The following is a 16,651-nucleotide window of genomic DNA, read 5'->3' on the forward strand; positions in this document are numbered from 1 at the left end:
AATTGCCTGCATCCTATAGATTTTATCCACCTTTCTGAAACATAAAAAAAGACCCAAAGTGGTAATAAGTCTTCACATTTTTCTCTAGAAATGCTGCATCTCAGAAACACGTAAGTCTGTGTTAAATATTGACTACTGTGACAAGCTTTGCTTTTCCCAGTATTATTCATCTAAGTTGCAGAGGAAAAGACATCTATTCAGCTACATCAGGAACTGAAAAGGATCAGAATCAAATAGGTGATGCTTCACTTGGCCAAGATGAAACAAATTTCTCCTTTCTTGGCTTTGCATCTATTTGCTGCTGTAGAAGATATATCTTACCTGTCCTCTTTGCTAAAAAGAAAATTATCGCAGAATGTAAGGAGGAGTGAGTCTGAATTCACTGGGATGCCAGCCCTGACACTACTGAGCCAGCATTTGCTTCTATTTCCAACCTGTCAACTAACCTGAAGCTGTAGCAACACGTCAGAGAGACGGCAGAATTTCACCTACTTTCTCTGATCTTGTATGAGAACAACTATTATTTTAATAGGATAGCACAGAAAACAATACAGGAATTCAAATGACTGACAGGAAATTTGTCTTGTTGTTTCTTATGAGCAAATTACTGCTGTCAATCCCACTTACATCAAATGCTATGGATGTCACAAAGTCTAAACAGTCCAGAAAACAACTGGAGGCCAGAAACCCTGAGGTTTTATTCTCCGAGTCCTGGTTGTCACCATCATCCTACAATGTTCTCCTCTCAGGATGAGTTATAAAATCATCATCCATCAGAATTAACTTTGCATTACTGTGAGTCAGACAAGTGAGTCAGGGAATCCTGTATTTGTATCCTAAAATGTAATGAACCAAACTGTGACTCCATGAGCCGATGCAGTATCACTGAAAATGCGAGAAGTATGCTGTTTGAACAATGTAGAACAAAGCAGTAGGTTTGAACTAATGTTGCTCACACAGACTGTAGAGTAATAACATGATTATATTAACAATACTATTCCCTATCTGCACAGTCCCACTCTAGCACAGGAATGGGAGCAGGTCATTTTTTCCCAATAGACCTTATACTGCTTTCAAAATAGGATAAAAATAAACAAGGAATGTCATTCTTACGCTAGGAAAAGGAGGTCTAAATAGGAATTCATAGTGGTAGACTTCTAGTAATATAAATTAACACTTAAGTATAACCCATATAATTATATTAACGAAACTTCCAGTATGAAAAGACCCTGATAGGCAGATTCAGCCTAGTTATTAAACGTCCTGATTTATGCAGTGTTTCCTGTGCAACTTTTTTTTTTTAATAATGTAGTGTACAGTTCACACACACTGGCCTGCTTCCAACAAGTAATTCTGTGCCACATCCTCAGGCTTATTTGTTTTTAGGATACAGCTATATGAGAATAGCTGTACTTAATCAGTTGCTATTAGTGGAAAAGATACTGAAGTGGTTTAGGGAAAGTGGGCCAAGGGAAAGGTACTGCTGATTTAAGCAGTAAGCTGCGCATGAGAGTTTAGCACTTTCTATCTCAGTTCTTTTAGAACACTGTGGGGAATACTGTCTAGTCCTTCTAATTGCTATTATTAATTTATTAAGTTGTTCCAGAACCTCTTCTACTGCCTCTTCAATTTGAGAAAGCTCCTCAAAGAAATTCTTGCAATAAAAGTCTCTTACATGGGACTCTCCCCAAGATTCTCTGTCATGAACACAAAGCAAGGAATTGACTTTTCTTCTATGGATTATTTTCCATGTGCTACTAGTATCAAGTCCTATTTGATATGAAGGTGCTGTGTCTGGAAATACATATCAGCCACTTAAATACTTAGTTATTGCACTGAAGAAAAAAGCACCCTGTACTCTTTCCCTTCTCTTGTGGCTGCATTTAAGGGCAACTGTGTTTTGTCAATTCATACCATTCAATGGACTGTTTTACATAAATGCAATGGCAGGAACAGATCCAAAGTCCAGAAAACACTCTCTGTACAGCCCCTGCTCTAGTGCATACTTTTTTGGCTTAACAGCACAGACAACGTTTAGTCAACATTTATGACCATAATGCATTAAAGCTCCCCTATCCTCACTATTTGTGCTTAATCCTTTGTAGTACCATGACTTTGGAAGGCTGTAACTTCAATCCTACCCTAGAGAACACATACATTTTTCCTTCTTCCCTCTGGCCACCAGACTTAATGGTAATCATTCATGGACACAGAGCCACTAACTGTTTCACAAAACCACCATCCATGCTGGAAGTTATCTTTTTGTAGAATCACAGTGATATTAAGACAACAGTTTCCTGAGCCTGCCTAGGAAATCATTCTCAAACTATAGGTTTCCTTCTTTTTCTTCCCTCATCCTTTCTGGGCTTTGAATTACCTTTTAGTAGTACCTATACATCTTTTCATCTATACAAGATGCTGTCACATCCTCTCAGATATATAGTTATTTAGTCTCATTACAGTGTTTCCAGGGTGGCTGTATTGTCTTCAGTGGATCTCAATGTTTTGTTTCAAGATACCAAGCTATGAACTAATGATAGTGAAAATATTTTCAAGGGCTGTTGAAGAAGTCATCTATAGCTATCTATAATCCATTATCACACTAGCAAATCTTAAACTTAGCAACTGGTGAAAAAAATGAACCCTTTTCATATGGTCTTGATATTGGTATAAATCAGGAAATTGACTGGAATTATGGTGTGTGAAATCAAAGAATTTCATATTAAAATAAAACCCGTTATAGCAGTTCATACAACTAAGCATCTTTCTGAGTTAAATGGATAGATTGAATTGTGAGGAACATAGAAGTAAGAATGACTGACCAGTATGGGATTCCTAGTCTTTTCAGTAAAATCTAGTAAAACTAGATTTGAATTTCCATAAAACTCCATTATCAAAAATGCCTTTGGATATACAACACTAAAAATGCTATTGTGAATGTGCTGATGAAACAGATATGGTATTAGTGAAGCTACTCAAGGCAAAAGATGTCAGAAAGATAATTCCTTTCCTGCAGGATAAAAATAATTAGCTCATAAATACATCTTAGAGGTAGCCAGTGCTTTAAAAGCAAGGACTGTAAATTGTACTCCCAGGAGAGTTCAGACAGACAGGAAGCTATTCACTCTTTCCTATGTAAAATTGAAATGCCATGAGTTACTGAGTTGTAAAGAGAAATTATTAAGTCTCCTCTTACACCTGAAGAGCCAACAAAACAAACAGGGAGGTACCCAAGCCTAGACACATTTAAAACCATTTTTTTTTTCATTTGCTGGCTTTGTAGTTGTTCTTGTTTTGGAGGGAGGTTGGTTTGCTATTCAGAGCTATTATTCTATACATCCATGTCAATCTTTTTAAAGATAGAGCTCTCTTCGTGAAACCAGAATCCATGGAATTTATTAAAGCATATGACCCTTCCAGCAATATCAGTAACTCTCCAAGCTACAGCTGCTGATTTCCTCTCACACAGAGATTTGTTACCAAATCATAATTTCTGGAAACAAAACTTTGAGTTTAGCCATACCATTTAATTTACCTGTGCTAAACATACCATACTCTCAGAAAAGCACATTTTAATTCCTGAGACAAGAAAAATTGTGCTTTGTGGGAATTTCTCCCTAGAAATAGGTGTCTCTGTTTAGCCCACACCCAGGGCTAAACAATAACCAGTTGTTCTATCACCCACTGTCCCCTTCCCAACCAAGAAAGGGAATTGGGAAAAGGAGGGAGACTCATGGGTTGAAATTTAAACATATTTAATAAAATAAGAAAACCAATATCAATACTAATAAAAGAGACACAAAGTTATACTTAGGCCATAGAGTGGCAGCAAGTCCCTCCAGGCATAGCAACCATCAAGAGGAATGAGAAGGAAAGCTTCCCCAGCAGCTTTCCTATTTATAGTGAATGTGATGTTCATGTTATAGAATACACCTGTGGGCCAGCCTGGGTCAGCTGCCCCGGCTTTCACTGCTAATGGCCTTGATCACCACACCACAACTGGCCACAAACTGAAACAAAATGTAACAGAAAATTGATTCTATCATTTTATCACCATGAAACCAGGACAATAGGCTACAAAGTGCCAGCAGAGTCATTCTCTGAGTCCCACTATGGCCATCCATTCCATCCTTTGGTAGCAGATTTTGTCAAGAGTCATAAACACATATAGCATACACACACGTGTGTTTGTGTCTCTATACTTTTCATACACACACAAAACACTCAGCTGCCAAACCTCAAATGTGGCACACAACATGATCAAAAATTAAAAGGAGGTAAAAAACCCAAAGTCATTAATGGAACACATTTGGAAGACTGGAAGAAGCATTCCCACGTGATATACTTAAGTTGTCTTATAGTTTCATTGTCAGAATTATTTATTTATGATATAAAAATGTTTCCATTATATAAGCCAGATCAAATTTGTGTAGGATTATGGTAACTCTGAAACAAACCTGAAGCATCCTCTGACAGGAAAGACTTAAAAGGTCCTTCTTGACCTCCTCATGCCTCAAGATTTATTAGGTGTTTATTTTACTTTTATATTACTTACCAGGAAAAGGATGAATTTGAGTGGCAGATATGGTTCTTCTTGCTTGTCTAGAACACTTTCTTCTTAGGATAGTAGAAATTGCTGCCACTCTGTGTTTACAATCTGTTTTTAAAAAAATGCATTATCCTCAACTATAGAATTACATACAGCACTGATTAGACAGAAAACTGGTAAACACCTTATTCTTAAACTGTTAAACACCTTCCATGAAAAAAAGGGAAGGTTTTGAAACAAGGTAGTGAGGAAAACCTAGGGCCAGATATTTTATATTTCCTGAATGAAATTTTCTGGAAATTCCATTAAGGTTTGCCCCTTTGAAATTATTCCTTCCCTCCTCTATACTGTGTACCTTGAACAAATTTTGGAAGGTTATCAAAGAAGTACATGTTCCAGTATAGGTTCAGACTCACACTGCAGACAGTGGAATAGCAAGGATGGAGTGTACTGACATCCTAGGAAGCTGACAGGCTCTTTGCAAGTGTGGGGTGTTCATCTTTGGAAGCACAGTTTGAGAGCAAGCTCTACACTACACAGAAAGAGAAAGACAGAGCTGGGTTGAGCACCTCTGACTGTCCTCAGCACCCAGTCCATAAACTCCTCAGTCTTTCCATCCTTCTGCTGCTCTCTTAATCGTTTTGCTCTTGGTGGAGTTATTGCAGTTGATTGTGCAGCTGTTGTGATTAGCCCTGTTCTACAATGACGACAGCAGTTCACGTTCAGGGCTCAGCCAGCTTCTGATGACAGGCTCGCTCCAATTCTACATAACAGAATTTATTTTTATCTTTTTCTTTTGAGAACACTAGAAAACGTCATCTTTAAGAAATAATTAAACTGGCATTATTTAGGTCATGATTTTTTAATAAATAGCCAGCGGAGATCTAATGCACTGAAGCCCTAAGCATGCACTGTAACAGTTAATCACAGAATCACAGAATCACAGAATCAACCAGGTTGGAAGAGACCTCAGGGATCATCGAGTCCAACCGTTGCCCTGACACCACCATGTCAACTAGACCATGGCACTAAGTGCCATGTCCAGTCTTTTCTTAAACACAGCCAGAGATGGTGACTCCACCACCTCCCTGGGCAGCCCATTCCCATGTCTAATAACCCTTTCTGAAAAGACATTCTTCCTGATGTCCAACCTGAACCTCCCCTGGTGAAGCTTGAGGCTGTGTCCTCTTGTCCTATTGCTAGTTGCCCGAGAGAAGAGGCCAACTCCCACTTCACTACAACCTCCCTTCAGGTAGTTGTAGACTGCAATAAGGTCACCTCGGAGCCTCCTCTTCTCCAAGCTAAACAACCCCATCTCCCTCAGCCGTTCCTCATAGGTCAGACCCTCCAGGCCCTTCACCAGCTTGGTCGCCCTCCTCTGGACTTGCTCCAACACCTCAACATCTTTCTTGAAGTGCGGGGCCCAGAACTGGACACAGTACTCAAGATGAGGCCTCACCAGTGCCGAGTACAGAGGGACGATCACTTCCCTTGACCAGCTGGCTACACTATTCCTAATAGAGGCCAGGATGCCATTGGCCTTCTTGGCCACCTGGGCACACTGCTGGCTCACGTTTAGCCGGCTCTCGATCAGCACCCCCAGGTCTCTTTCCGCTGGGCTGCTTTCTAACCACTCTTCCCCCAGCCTGTAGAGCTGCATGGGGTTGTTGTGGCCAAAGTGTAAGACCCGGCACTTGTTCTTGTTGAACCTCATGCCGTTGGTCTTGGCCCATCTATCTAACCTGTCCAAATCCCTCTGTAGGGCCTTCCTACCCTCCAGCAGATCGACACTCCCACCCAGCTTGGTGTCATCTGCAAATTTACTGAGGGTGCACTCAATCCCTACGTCTAGAATGTCAAAGGAAGCTCTGGAAGTGGTCCTAAGACAAGAGTGGAAGGGAAAAGGCAAAAGAACTAATTTCTAATTTAGCTCCTTTGTTGTGGATCTGTTGTATCCTCCACCGAGTTTATTTGGGTATTTTATTTTATGCACTCATGGAAATAACTTCATTAATGTTTCAAAGAGTCTCAGAATATGCCTAGCAGAATGTCTTGGAAGGTCTCAAGAGGAAATTAATAATTCTGTATTTCTTGACAGCTTTCAGTAGTGCCCAGAAATTAAGAGAAAAACGACTAACAATTATGATTGTAAAAAATCTTAGGAGCTGTTTTAGGCACATAGTAATATTCTGCTGTGTTCTTTGGGCAGCACTGAAAAAAGAAGTATATAGACTTGTAATTAAAGGTGGCATCATAATATATACACATAAGGAATATAACCCTTAAATCTGATTTTTATGTGCTTGTCTTTTTGTCAGTAACATGTCGATGTTGTTTATGATGTTATATATTGTAAATTTAACTAATAAACACACTACTCCTCTATTAACAGAAAATGTATTCTAGAAGCAAATGAGTAATTAGAAGCCTCAAAAGGGCATCTTTTCCTCCCTGCTTGTGTCCATGGCAATTCTGAAGAACATTTAATAGAAAACTGATGCTTAAAAATAAAGGCAGTAAATCATTAATCATCACTACTAACAGTTCTGCAGTAAAAATGGGACGTTATGACTCAAAGCATAGAAAATCATACACATGACATTTATAGGTAGCTTTGAAATTACAAATAAAAGTCCTTTAAATTAAAGCATTGAATAGCCCACTTATAAAGACCTAATTTACACTTTATGGGATTTTTATATACATAAAATAGGTCTCAGAATTTGAGTCTAGCAATAAGTAAAAGATCACGTATTTTAACCAAGATAATCTCGTAAGGAGTTTCTCTAATCATTTGGTAGTGGGTCACAGATTTGCCATTTTTAGCAACTATTTTGCTTATTCATTAAAAATATATGCATAAAATATTTACATTGTGCAAAAAAATCACAGAAACATTTTCTGTGGGGGCACTCTTCTTCCTTCTGTTCAGTTGTGTGTGATTAAAGCTAGACTCCTATTGCTCTTTCATTATAAAACTGCCTGTGGATACAGTAAGGTTGATCAGGGGAATGGATATGGCTCATCATGTTTTTGTTACCCCGGTGACCAAGGTCTCCATTCGGCAGCTCTGGACTACAAGGGGAATGGTCACCTGCCTGGTAATAGCAACTAAACGCTGGTTGTCCAGAGGCATTCTGCCCACCGAGGGCTGACACAGGCAGAAAGTCTCAGGAAATTGCTGTGAAAAGCATCTAAGAGCTATTATCTCAGGTAACAGGTTAACTAACACTCTCTTCACACTGATGAAAGGGAGTGTGCTCCCTGTACCACTACTTATGACTTGAGATGAAAAATAAGGACCAGCAGCTGACAAGCAGTCAATTTTCTGCATTGTTTTTCTGCAGAAGACTTTATCTTGATTGCTCAATAGTCTCAAGCTCATGGTACTCCTACACCTTTATTCTTGCTTTCTTCACTGTATTTTTGCTAGAAAAAATATTGTAAATCCTGATTTCAGCCTGTATCCCAAGTGAATTGCATAGGAAGAGCCTGTCTTGGCTGGTAAAGGCATTCTGTAGAAACAATCGTTTCAATCTCTGAAATAAGGACAAGTTCTTTCACAGTAAAGTTTTAATCACTTGGAATAGTCAATAGTACTGTTTCAGAAATCAGAGCAATATTTTCTTCGGTGAAAAAAAAACAGCAAAGAGAAGAAATGTTAACTGGGTTTAATTCAGCTGTGAGGTTAAGAAGGCACAGCTTGGTTGACCTGTATGGGATTACACCATCACTGAATTTAGATAACAAGTTTTTAGGACAGACAGCTGAGTGCCTATCTCCTCATATCTGTCCTGTAATTTTTCTTGACCATGATCTAGATTAATCATCTTCAGGAAGGAAAAGGTATTTCAATCTGCTTATATTGGTCATTGGCATTTCTGCTTAAGACCTTCAACAAGGTTCAACAGTACTTGTTTTATCTACTGAAATCAATCTGAAGCCAGTTCATAACACTAAGGATCATAGGCCACCAAGCATCTGTCAAAAAAGCCATATTTCATGCACCATCAACAGGCTTGGATTTGAATCCACAGTTCAGAGGTGAGAGGTGATAGTATCAATCATCTGAATATTTCATTCCCTCTAGAAGAAGCTTTTACCATATTACAATTAAAATATTGGTGTCTGAATCACATTAATAATCAAAAGCTTTGTTATTGTAAATTAATACATTTTTCATTGCATTGAAATTTAAATTCACGCAGACTAACTTTTTGCTACTTACAGTTTTGTTCATTTTCGTGGACTATTCTGTAGATGACAATTGAAATAGTAAACACAAAAACTACTGGAATCATAGTGAGCCAAATGATCTTCGTCATACACATTGGATCTGTCCATAAAATGTAGAAAAGATGAAGTGAGGCAGAAAATCACCAGCAGAGAAAAGCAGAACATTCAGTCTTGGTAGGTTTTTGGACCATGCCTATCACCACAGATGAAAATTTAAAAAAAACAGAAGATTATGCCTTTTTCTTTCAGTCTTCTTGTTTGTTTGAAATTGTTTCCTATCTAGAATTTAGCTTCATTTTCTCCTGTATCTATCTTCCCATGTCTGAAATAGTTATACGTAGCTAAGTGAATGAAAATGTTTCCTATTTGTATAAATTGTTATATGCAACTCAGACAGGAAGAAAATGCTTCAAAGGTCAACATTTATATTTAAGGTAGAACAAGGGTAATATATATTCCCTCTTTCTTTGGATGGAGCACAGAACGAATTGGTCCACTGTCGAACATTGGCCTGTACCAGCATTCTCAACCTCCTGATCCACCTTCATATACGGGAGAAGGTAAGATTCTAATAATAAATAAATTTTCTTGTCAAAAAGTGAGGAAATGCCACCACCAGGACCCCTCTGGGGAGTTCTTTTAACTGAAGCTGCCTTGGGGGAGAATCGGTGTGGGACTGGGAGTAGGAGGTAGGCTGCTCTTTCGGACAACAGCTGCTGCAGAAATGCACCCACATTCCGCAGGGAATTAGTTCAGTAACTAGTACAAACTGGGACTATATGCCACAGAGAAAGGATGTGGGGAAATTTCCTCTCTGGTTGTTCGAAAAACCTTTCAAACTTCTTTGGCAGCTACATGTTAATGCATACCTTAGCATTGTCAAATAACTATTTTAAAAACCAACTATGTTACTATGACTCATAAAAAATCAAATTACAGACTGTAGCCAAACCACTGTTTTCCTTTCCTTGACTTAGAACAGCATAATTGGACCTACATCAAGTTCTCCTGTGCATCTTCTCCACTGAGAAGTCATGAGGTAACTGCCAATAACTCCTTGGCTCTTCGAGGTAAGCATGGCTCACCCCTCCTAATTCAGAACTAAAAATATCTTTTATACACTCATTTAGGCTCCTTTCAAACAGAGTACTCTGCCCCCTCTTGTAGTGACCTGTAACGACTTGTATATCAACTTCGCCTAGTCAAAGCCCTGAGCACCTCTCTAGCTTTGTTTTGAAGTAAATAGAAAAAAGATGTGTTCTTAATTTTTTTTGTTAATCTGAGAGAACTGCTTCCCAGGTAAAGCACCATTAGCAAAAGGCAGTTAGCTCATAGTTTTGACACAAGTTAGCAGGGCAAGTTACAAACTATACTCCTCTCATAGCTAGACCTACTTATTTTTTTAAAAAAAATGAGTTGCCCTCTCTTCTTTAGGATTTTACCTGGACCTATTTAACATAGGTTTAGCCAACTCCAAAACACATATTTTTTCCCAGCAAAGGTACAGCACAAAATGCATTTGCCATACAAAACTAAATGAATGTAATAATTCAGCAATTCCCAGATGGCAAGCATTGCACATAGACGGGCTGGAAGCCCTGACCATGGTCAGGCAATCAGCCAAAAAACTCCTGCAGCAAAAAGAGAAATTTAAAAAGCTGACAGGCTGTCCTCTGGGAAAACTAGGCCTAGTTCAGCTGAAGATTCCTCTTTTAAGTCAAAACTGTCTCCTGGTTCTTCTGCCACTGAAGCTAACAGGAATTTTTTAATTTACCTTGAAGACAACAGGGTTATGCCATGATCAGGGAGGAGAGAGGAAAAAAGTAATTCCAGCTTTTGTCATACATGCAATTTGTGAGTCTGTCACCACTAAGCAAAAAAAATGTACATTTACTTCGCTGTGTTGCTTCTAGGAAAAAAAAAAGCCACAACTAAACCTGCTTTCAATCACTATAAAAACTGTCAGTTGCCTACTAAAGACGGTCTTTTACTAAGGGATGATCAAAATTATATTTTCTTCTTGTGAAATACTTAAATACTTTCAAATGGTTGCTGAAAGCAGAGAACTACCTACTGGAGATTTTTTGCAAGATTGATATTGTTTCTGGTTTGATTTCCATTCTGACTCTCCTTTGTAACTTACATTCCACGTAAGACTTCAGTTGCAGTGAAATATTTATACAGTTATTTTGGTCTTCCATCATTGCCACTAGACAGGAATGATTTAGGTGTTCTTCGGCTGCATTTCTTCCTCCGACTATAGAATTGTTGATGTGGATTTCCAGCAGGTAATAAGTATTATGCTCTACTTCTTCTTGCTTGGAAACCATAGTGAAATTAAAATATTTATAAAAATAAATAACATCTTCTGTTTTCACTTCAAGTGAGCCTTTTGCTTTTGGAAATAAAAATTAAAACAAAGCTGTTACACAACATGTGGTAGACAAAGAGACAACTCTCAGAAAGAACAATAAAATAAGTTCTCTGTCTCACTCGCAAAAACATACAGTAGGCTTTTACATTATTGACTATGATAAAATGGACAAAAGGATACCATGTAAAGTTATTCTGAACAGATCTGAAGAGTATTGATTATCTATACAAAATATATTTTCCCCACAAATTATAGCCCCTTTTTTGCTTTATTATCAGCTTCAGAGCCTTTAAGTTTTTTGTTGTTTCATCATCTGTTATCAAAGGTAACAGAAACACGAATGAGGCTATGAAAAAAATAAAAACAAAGTAAAAGCCATAGGATGATAGAGATTTGAAGGGTACATCTAGTCTATCTGCTATCAGTTGCAGAAGGTCCTCGTTTCACTTCAAACCACATAAGCTGTGAGACTTGCACAAAGTTAACAAGAATCATAGGTAGGTGAGACATTGTCAGAAGTGTTAGAGTTGTATAGGTATAACTGAGAACAGAGTCTGTCCACATATTTTTTGTTTTGCTATTTTCCATACCTGTTGAGACAGCTATTTTGTAATAAGAAAATGATGCAGTTGGAAAAGAACTGCATTTCTTATATGCAGGACTTGGTCTGTTGCTCTTGCTGCTGACAATGATAGGAAAGGAAAATTCAGCAGCATCCTTTTCCCCAACAGTTTCCAGATACTTTGCAAGTGTATACGGCACAGAAGGAATATGCTGCTACTGCTCTGAAAAGACATGGATGTTGTTGAACTCCTCTCTGTATTGCTGTGCCAGTCCTTATTCAGTGCTGCCTTCTATGAATCATGCAAGGCCATTTCTGATACTACACAGTTGTGGATATCACAGACTACAAGCACAAAAATGGTTATTTCTTGTATAGCTGCCATCTGAATAGCTACCATCTTTGAATTAGTTCTTCAGATACTTGCTCACAACCTATCTTCATATAATATCAGCAATCTACATGTAGAGTTCTGCGATGACATTTAAAAGCAAATTTAGCATGAAAACTGATCAGAAACTACAACTCCTTAAAAATAAATAAAATATTTTAGAAAATTTAGCAAGATTAAAAGAATAAAGATGGGGATATAAGAGCATTCATAAAAGCCAGATGGCAGAGGTCAAATTTGCAACAGAAATATTGCAGGTGGCTGCTGGATAAGGCACTCTTTTCACACAGCACCCTCCTTCCAGACCAATAGAAAGGCCGCTGAAGATAATGACACACACACACACACACCCTGCCATGATTTTATACAAGATCCTCAAAGAAAAGAAATCAGCATTTTGCTACCAACATGTTTCACTGACAGTTAGGAATGAATGCCACTGAGAATCTGGCATAAAACCTGCATTTTCTAGCCATGCAAAGACAAGCTAAAAAAACCATTGTTCATAGATTTGCAAAGACCATAGAGAACCAGCAGCATATTATAATTTTAACTACCAAATAAAAACATGTATTTTATATTGTAACTAAGTACCTCAAAATTAAGTATTTCTCTTCTCCTACTTACTTTTTTTAGCTGCTGACCCTGATCCTTGATGATCAACATTCACAGCTCTCTTGGATTCACAGTCTGTGTGTTTAGTATGGGACTGTTGTTCCCTCCTGGAAGACTGGCAAATACATGGGATATTTTGGAAATTGGAAGGATTTACAATGGCCTTCAGTAAAATAGTCTGGTTATTTCTTCTTTGTCGCACTGGTCTTTTGCAAGAATTGTTAAAAGTACAAAGTGGAAAAGTGGTGTTAACTGATGAACAGGTATCCACACATGACACAACTACAGTGTTAGCTGTAAAAAAAAAGAGTACTATATTAGCAAGACAGCCATATAGGACACATGGACATATACACACGTGGAAGCACCATGTAATAGATCCTTTAACCACCTTACGATGAAACGCACTTTCTTTCTTGAGGGTTATGGCAGCACATTGAATGCATCAACAAGTAAGAGAAAGCAAGCACAGAGTCTTTGCACAACCTCGATACTGGATTTTATTGCTGAATTTTATGAAATCTCTTGTAATACTGACTTGAATTTGTGGTGATATCTAGTCACATTCCTGTTTCAAAGCTGCTCCGATTTGATTGTACTTGAAAAGAAGATGAAAGCACTCATGTTTGGAGGGGGAACTTAGCCCTGGAACCATGCAGTTGCAACGCACCAGTGCAATTATGTTGTAAAATAGCTATAATCAGAATGAAAACTTTCTTTCCCATGATATTGAAACCACACAGTAAAAATACACAGAAACGCTGCTGAATCCTCTGACCACACCCTTCACGTTCTCTTATATTCAGTCAACAAACATGAATCTTAATTATGACCATTGGGTTTGGTATTCATAGTCAAATTTCAGTATCAAATTACTACAGCTGGAGTACATTGATGCAGTCCTGGCAAGTAGCAAAAAAACACACAGAATTCATTATTAATGAGTGTTATTTTAGCTGTCTTCCACATTAAAGTAGGGCTTTATTGTATAAATCGTGCATTTGTACTTGAGTTAACTTTGAAATATTTTTTCAATATGAAAAAAAATTTAAGAATAAAAAACTTCTGGGACCCCAACATGAAATATGTGTTTATGAATACAAATAACCACTTCCTGGAGTTGATGCAGCACTAACCTATAGTTTTGTAGCTGAGCTTCCGATTCTAGTAGTACCCTTGCATCTCTATGAAGCGGAAATTTTGCATCTAACTCCCATTATGAGTAATTGGAGTAATATGTTCATAAATCCTTATGTATAGAGAGAAAAACACAGCCTTTAATTGCTCCAGTGCTCAGCCGCAATCTGACAGCTTCAACAAGCCACCTGTGCTCACATCGCAGCAGGCTGACCTCAGAAACAGTTCAGTGAAGTATTTCAGGCAGGATACAGAAATAAAATCCAAAATCCAATGCCAAAGTCAATTATTTTCACTTTACTAACACTACATCAGAGAGTCGTAAACTCCTTATAAAACATAATAAATTGAAATGTAAAATACACATGCTACACAGGTAAGAAAATAATTCATTTTAATACAAAAAGGAAAAATGTCAGACAAAATTTAGGGCTTGATCTTTCCCTGGGGCAAGTCAAAACATTTTCCTCTAAATGCTTACAATCTGACCCACACAACCTGGAGTGGAGCAGGCTCTTGAGGTCCAATTCTTCCAGCCCAAGGAGGCATTTTGTGCAGAGCTTCACTGTGGAGACAAGCCAGGAGCAGAACTGGAATGCTTATTGTGCTCTCATGGCAAGGTGTGTGTGCACCTGGGCAACCAGTCTAAAACCACTGCTACAGCTCTCAACGTCAACTAACAGTAAGTCCCTGCCATACCCCTTTCACCAAGAAATTTGTACGGGGACTTGGGAATCCGCTCACTGTGCTGTGACAGCAGTCTACATACTGCACTGTGAAGTCCATTTTGGACTTCACACACGGCTAAACAGGCTCCAGAGCTGCCTGTGAGCCATGTTGTAGATATGTTAAAGGCATGTTTTCTGAGTGAAAAAAGTTTAAATGCTGTCCTGTTAGGGTGGGTGCTTACCATCCTCTTGAAAGATCTCTGAGAAAGCCATTCAAATTACAATATAGCATCAGTAAACTTTATTTTCTTCCAGGACTCTAGACTTCCTAGGGGAGGACATATATTGTTGAACACTGTAAGCAGGGCTGCAAAAAGACTAGACTTTCCCAGCGGATCACACAGCAGACAGAGAGCCATACCCACGGGAGGCTTGATCCTTATTGCCAGACTGGGAAGCACCCTCCCAAATGCAAACAGCACTAGAAATGTGGCAAGGGTTTTGTGAAACCTGAACGCAGACAACCTGAAGAGTTAAGAGGGTCACTGAGATGAAACCATGCAAAGCATCTCCAGGAAACTGCTGTATATTCAAAGAGCTGTAACCCACATGCCTAATGTTAGGAAGTTCTGTGATTATGAAATTCCTTTATTAAACCTCTAGTTACAGCGGGGGGTTCCATAGAAAGTCCAGTTCCGTTAAAATGAAATTATTCACTCTTTGATGTTTGACAGTAAGGTCAATGTTTTCTTCTGGTAATAGTCATGTCGTTGTTTATTTGCATAGTCTGTGCTAGCAAATATTTTGATTACTTCTGTATGGAAGTAAAACGTTAATTATTTCAACATCTTAAACTGACTCATCAATTTTATGATATTCAAAACTTATGACAACTTACCAAGTTTCTTCATTTATAAACTATAACAATCTGTAAATTATATTCTAGTTACTATCATGTTTATTCTTTGTGGTTAATGAAAACAGAAATGTAAATATAAGTAAACTAATCTGGATATATTTTTATATTAATTTTTTTTTAGAAAATTATGCCTCATAAATAATTTATTTCATGATGCCTGGGAACACACACCATTTGTCAAAGCGATGCTTTTTATTATAATACGTACCTATTCAAAAGCCTACTTAGGAATGGATGTGACAGAACTATTTTAATATTAATTTATTTATGGATTTTTAAGAAAGCACTGAATGCATAACTTCCACACATATATTTTTCATTCATCCTAAATCCAGTACAGATTTTTAGGATCACCAAGATGTATTTAGGTTTTATGTTAAAAGATTTGCTTCGCTCAGTTACACCTATTCTGCTCTACATTTTGTCAGGTTACCACTGCATATCTCTTTCACAGACAGTATCTCACACCTGGTGGTAATTGTACAAAGTTTTATAGGCATTTAAGTATTGAAACTTAGAAAAAGTTATTTTTTAAGACATGAGTACCTGCTATAAAAGAACATACATATTTTAACTACTCTCTTCATGATGAAGATAGTAAAAGTACAGTTGCGCAGAAATAGTTACCAAAAATTTTCAGTGTAAGTAAATGAATGACAAAATCCTTTCAAATTACTGCATATAATTAACTCTCTCGGTTAAAAATCCAATGAAAAAAATCCATATGCTTTGCAAAGTCCATGTGAGTAGAGCATCCTAATCATCGCTTTTAGGAAAGCACGTGCCAACTTTTCAATTGCAATCAGACTTTAGAATAAATAGGCGGCTATTTTAAAAGCTGATCACTCACCTTCATGGATTTTGAAAAATTCAGGTAAACATAAAATAAACATGGTAATTATTCCTAGTACTAATCTGAAGAGTTCTGATTTTCTGAAAAGCAAGCACATGTCACCGAAGCGCTCCCATCTAGCAGAGTGGTGGTAACTTCCTTCCTGGTTTAGCTTTTAACTTAGTGCAGACTTCATGCAAAATAACGTCTATTCATTTCCTTTTTCTAATATGACTTTTTTTACTTCTTGTTACGTTATGTTGTAGAGAGCTAAATTCTGTTCTTACATTGGCATAGACGAGGATGATTCAAATGAATACGCTGAAGATGAAACTCATGTACCATGATGAAAATAAGAGAAAAATCGT

At 37.8% G+C, this 16,651-nt stretch overlaps 1 protein-coding gene across 1 annotated transcript in view; it reads right to left on the reverse strand.

Annotated features, from left to right (window-relative positions):
* Positions 1 to 16,401, reverse strand: part of TMEM156 (transmembrane protein 156) — a 36,694-nt gene extending 20,293 nt beyond the window's left edge. The window contains exons 1-7 of the mRNA XM_068403264.1: positions 16,302 to 16,401; positions 12,740 to 13,021; positions 10,929 to 11,180; positions 8,778 to 8,885; positions 6,046 to 6,048; positions 4,556 to 4,657; positions 3,682 to 3,684 (exon numbers count right to left, since the gene is read on the reverse strand). Coding sequence (XP_068259365.1) covers positions 3,682 to 3,684; positions 4,556 to 4,657; positions 6,046 to 6,048; positions 8,778 to 8,885; positions 10,929 to 11,180; positions 12,740 to 13,021; positions 16,302 to 16,401 — 850 coding nt within the window. The remainder of the gene's footprint in view (positions 1 to 3,681; positions 3,685 to 4,555; positions 4,658 to 6,045; positions 6,049 to 8,777; positions 8,886 to 10,928; positions 11,181 to 12,739; positions 13,022 to 16,301) is intronic.
* Between the last annotated feature and the right edge of the window lie 250 nt (positions 16,402 to 16,651).

This window comes from Nyctibius grandis, chromosome 6 (genome assembly GCF_013368605.1).
Source record: "Nyctibius grandis isolate bNycGra1 chromosome 6, bNycGra1.pri, whole genome shotgun sequence".
In the NCBI taxonomy this organism is placed as follows: Eukaryota; Metazoa; Chordata; class Aves; order Nyctibiiformes; family Nyctibiidae; genus Nyctibius; species Nyctibius grandis.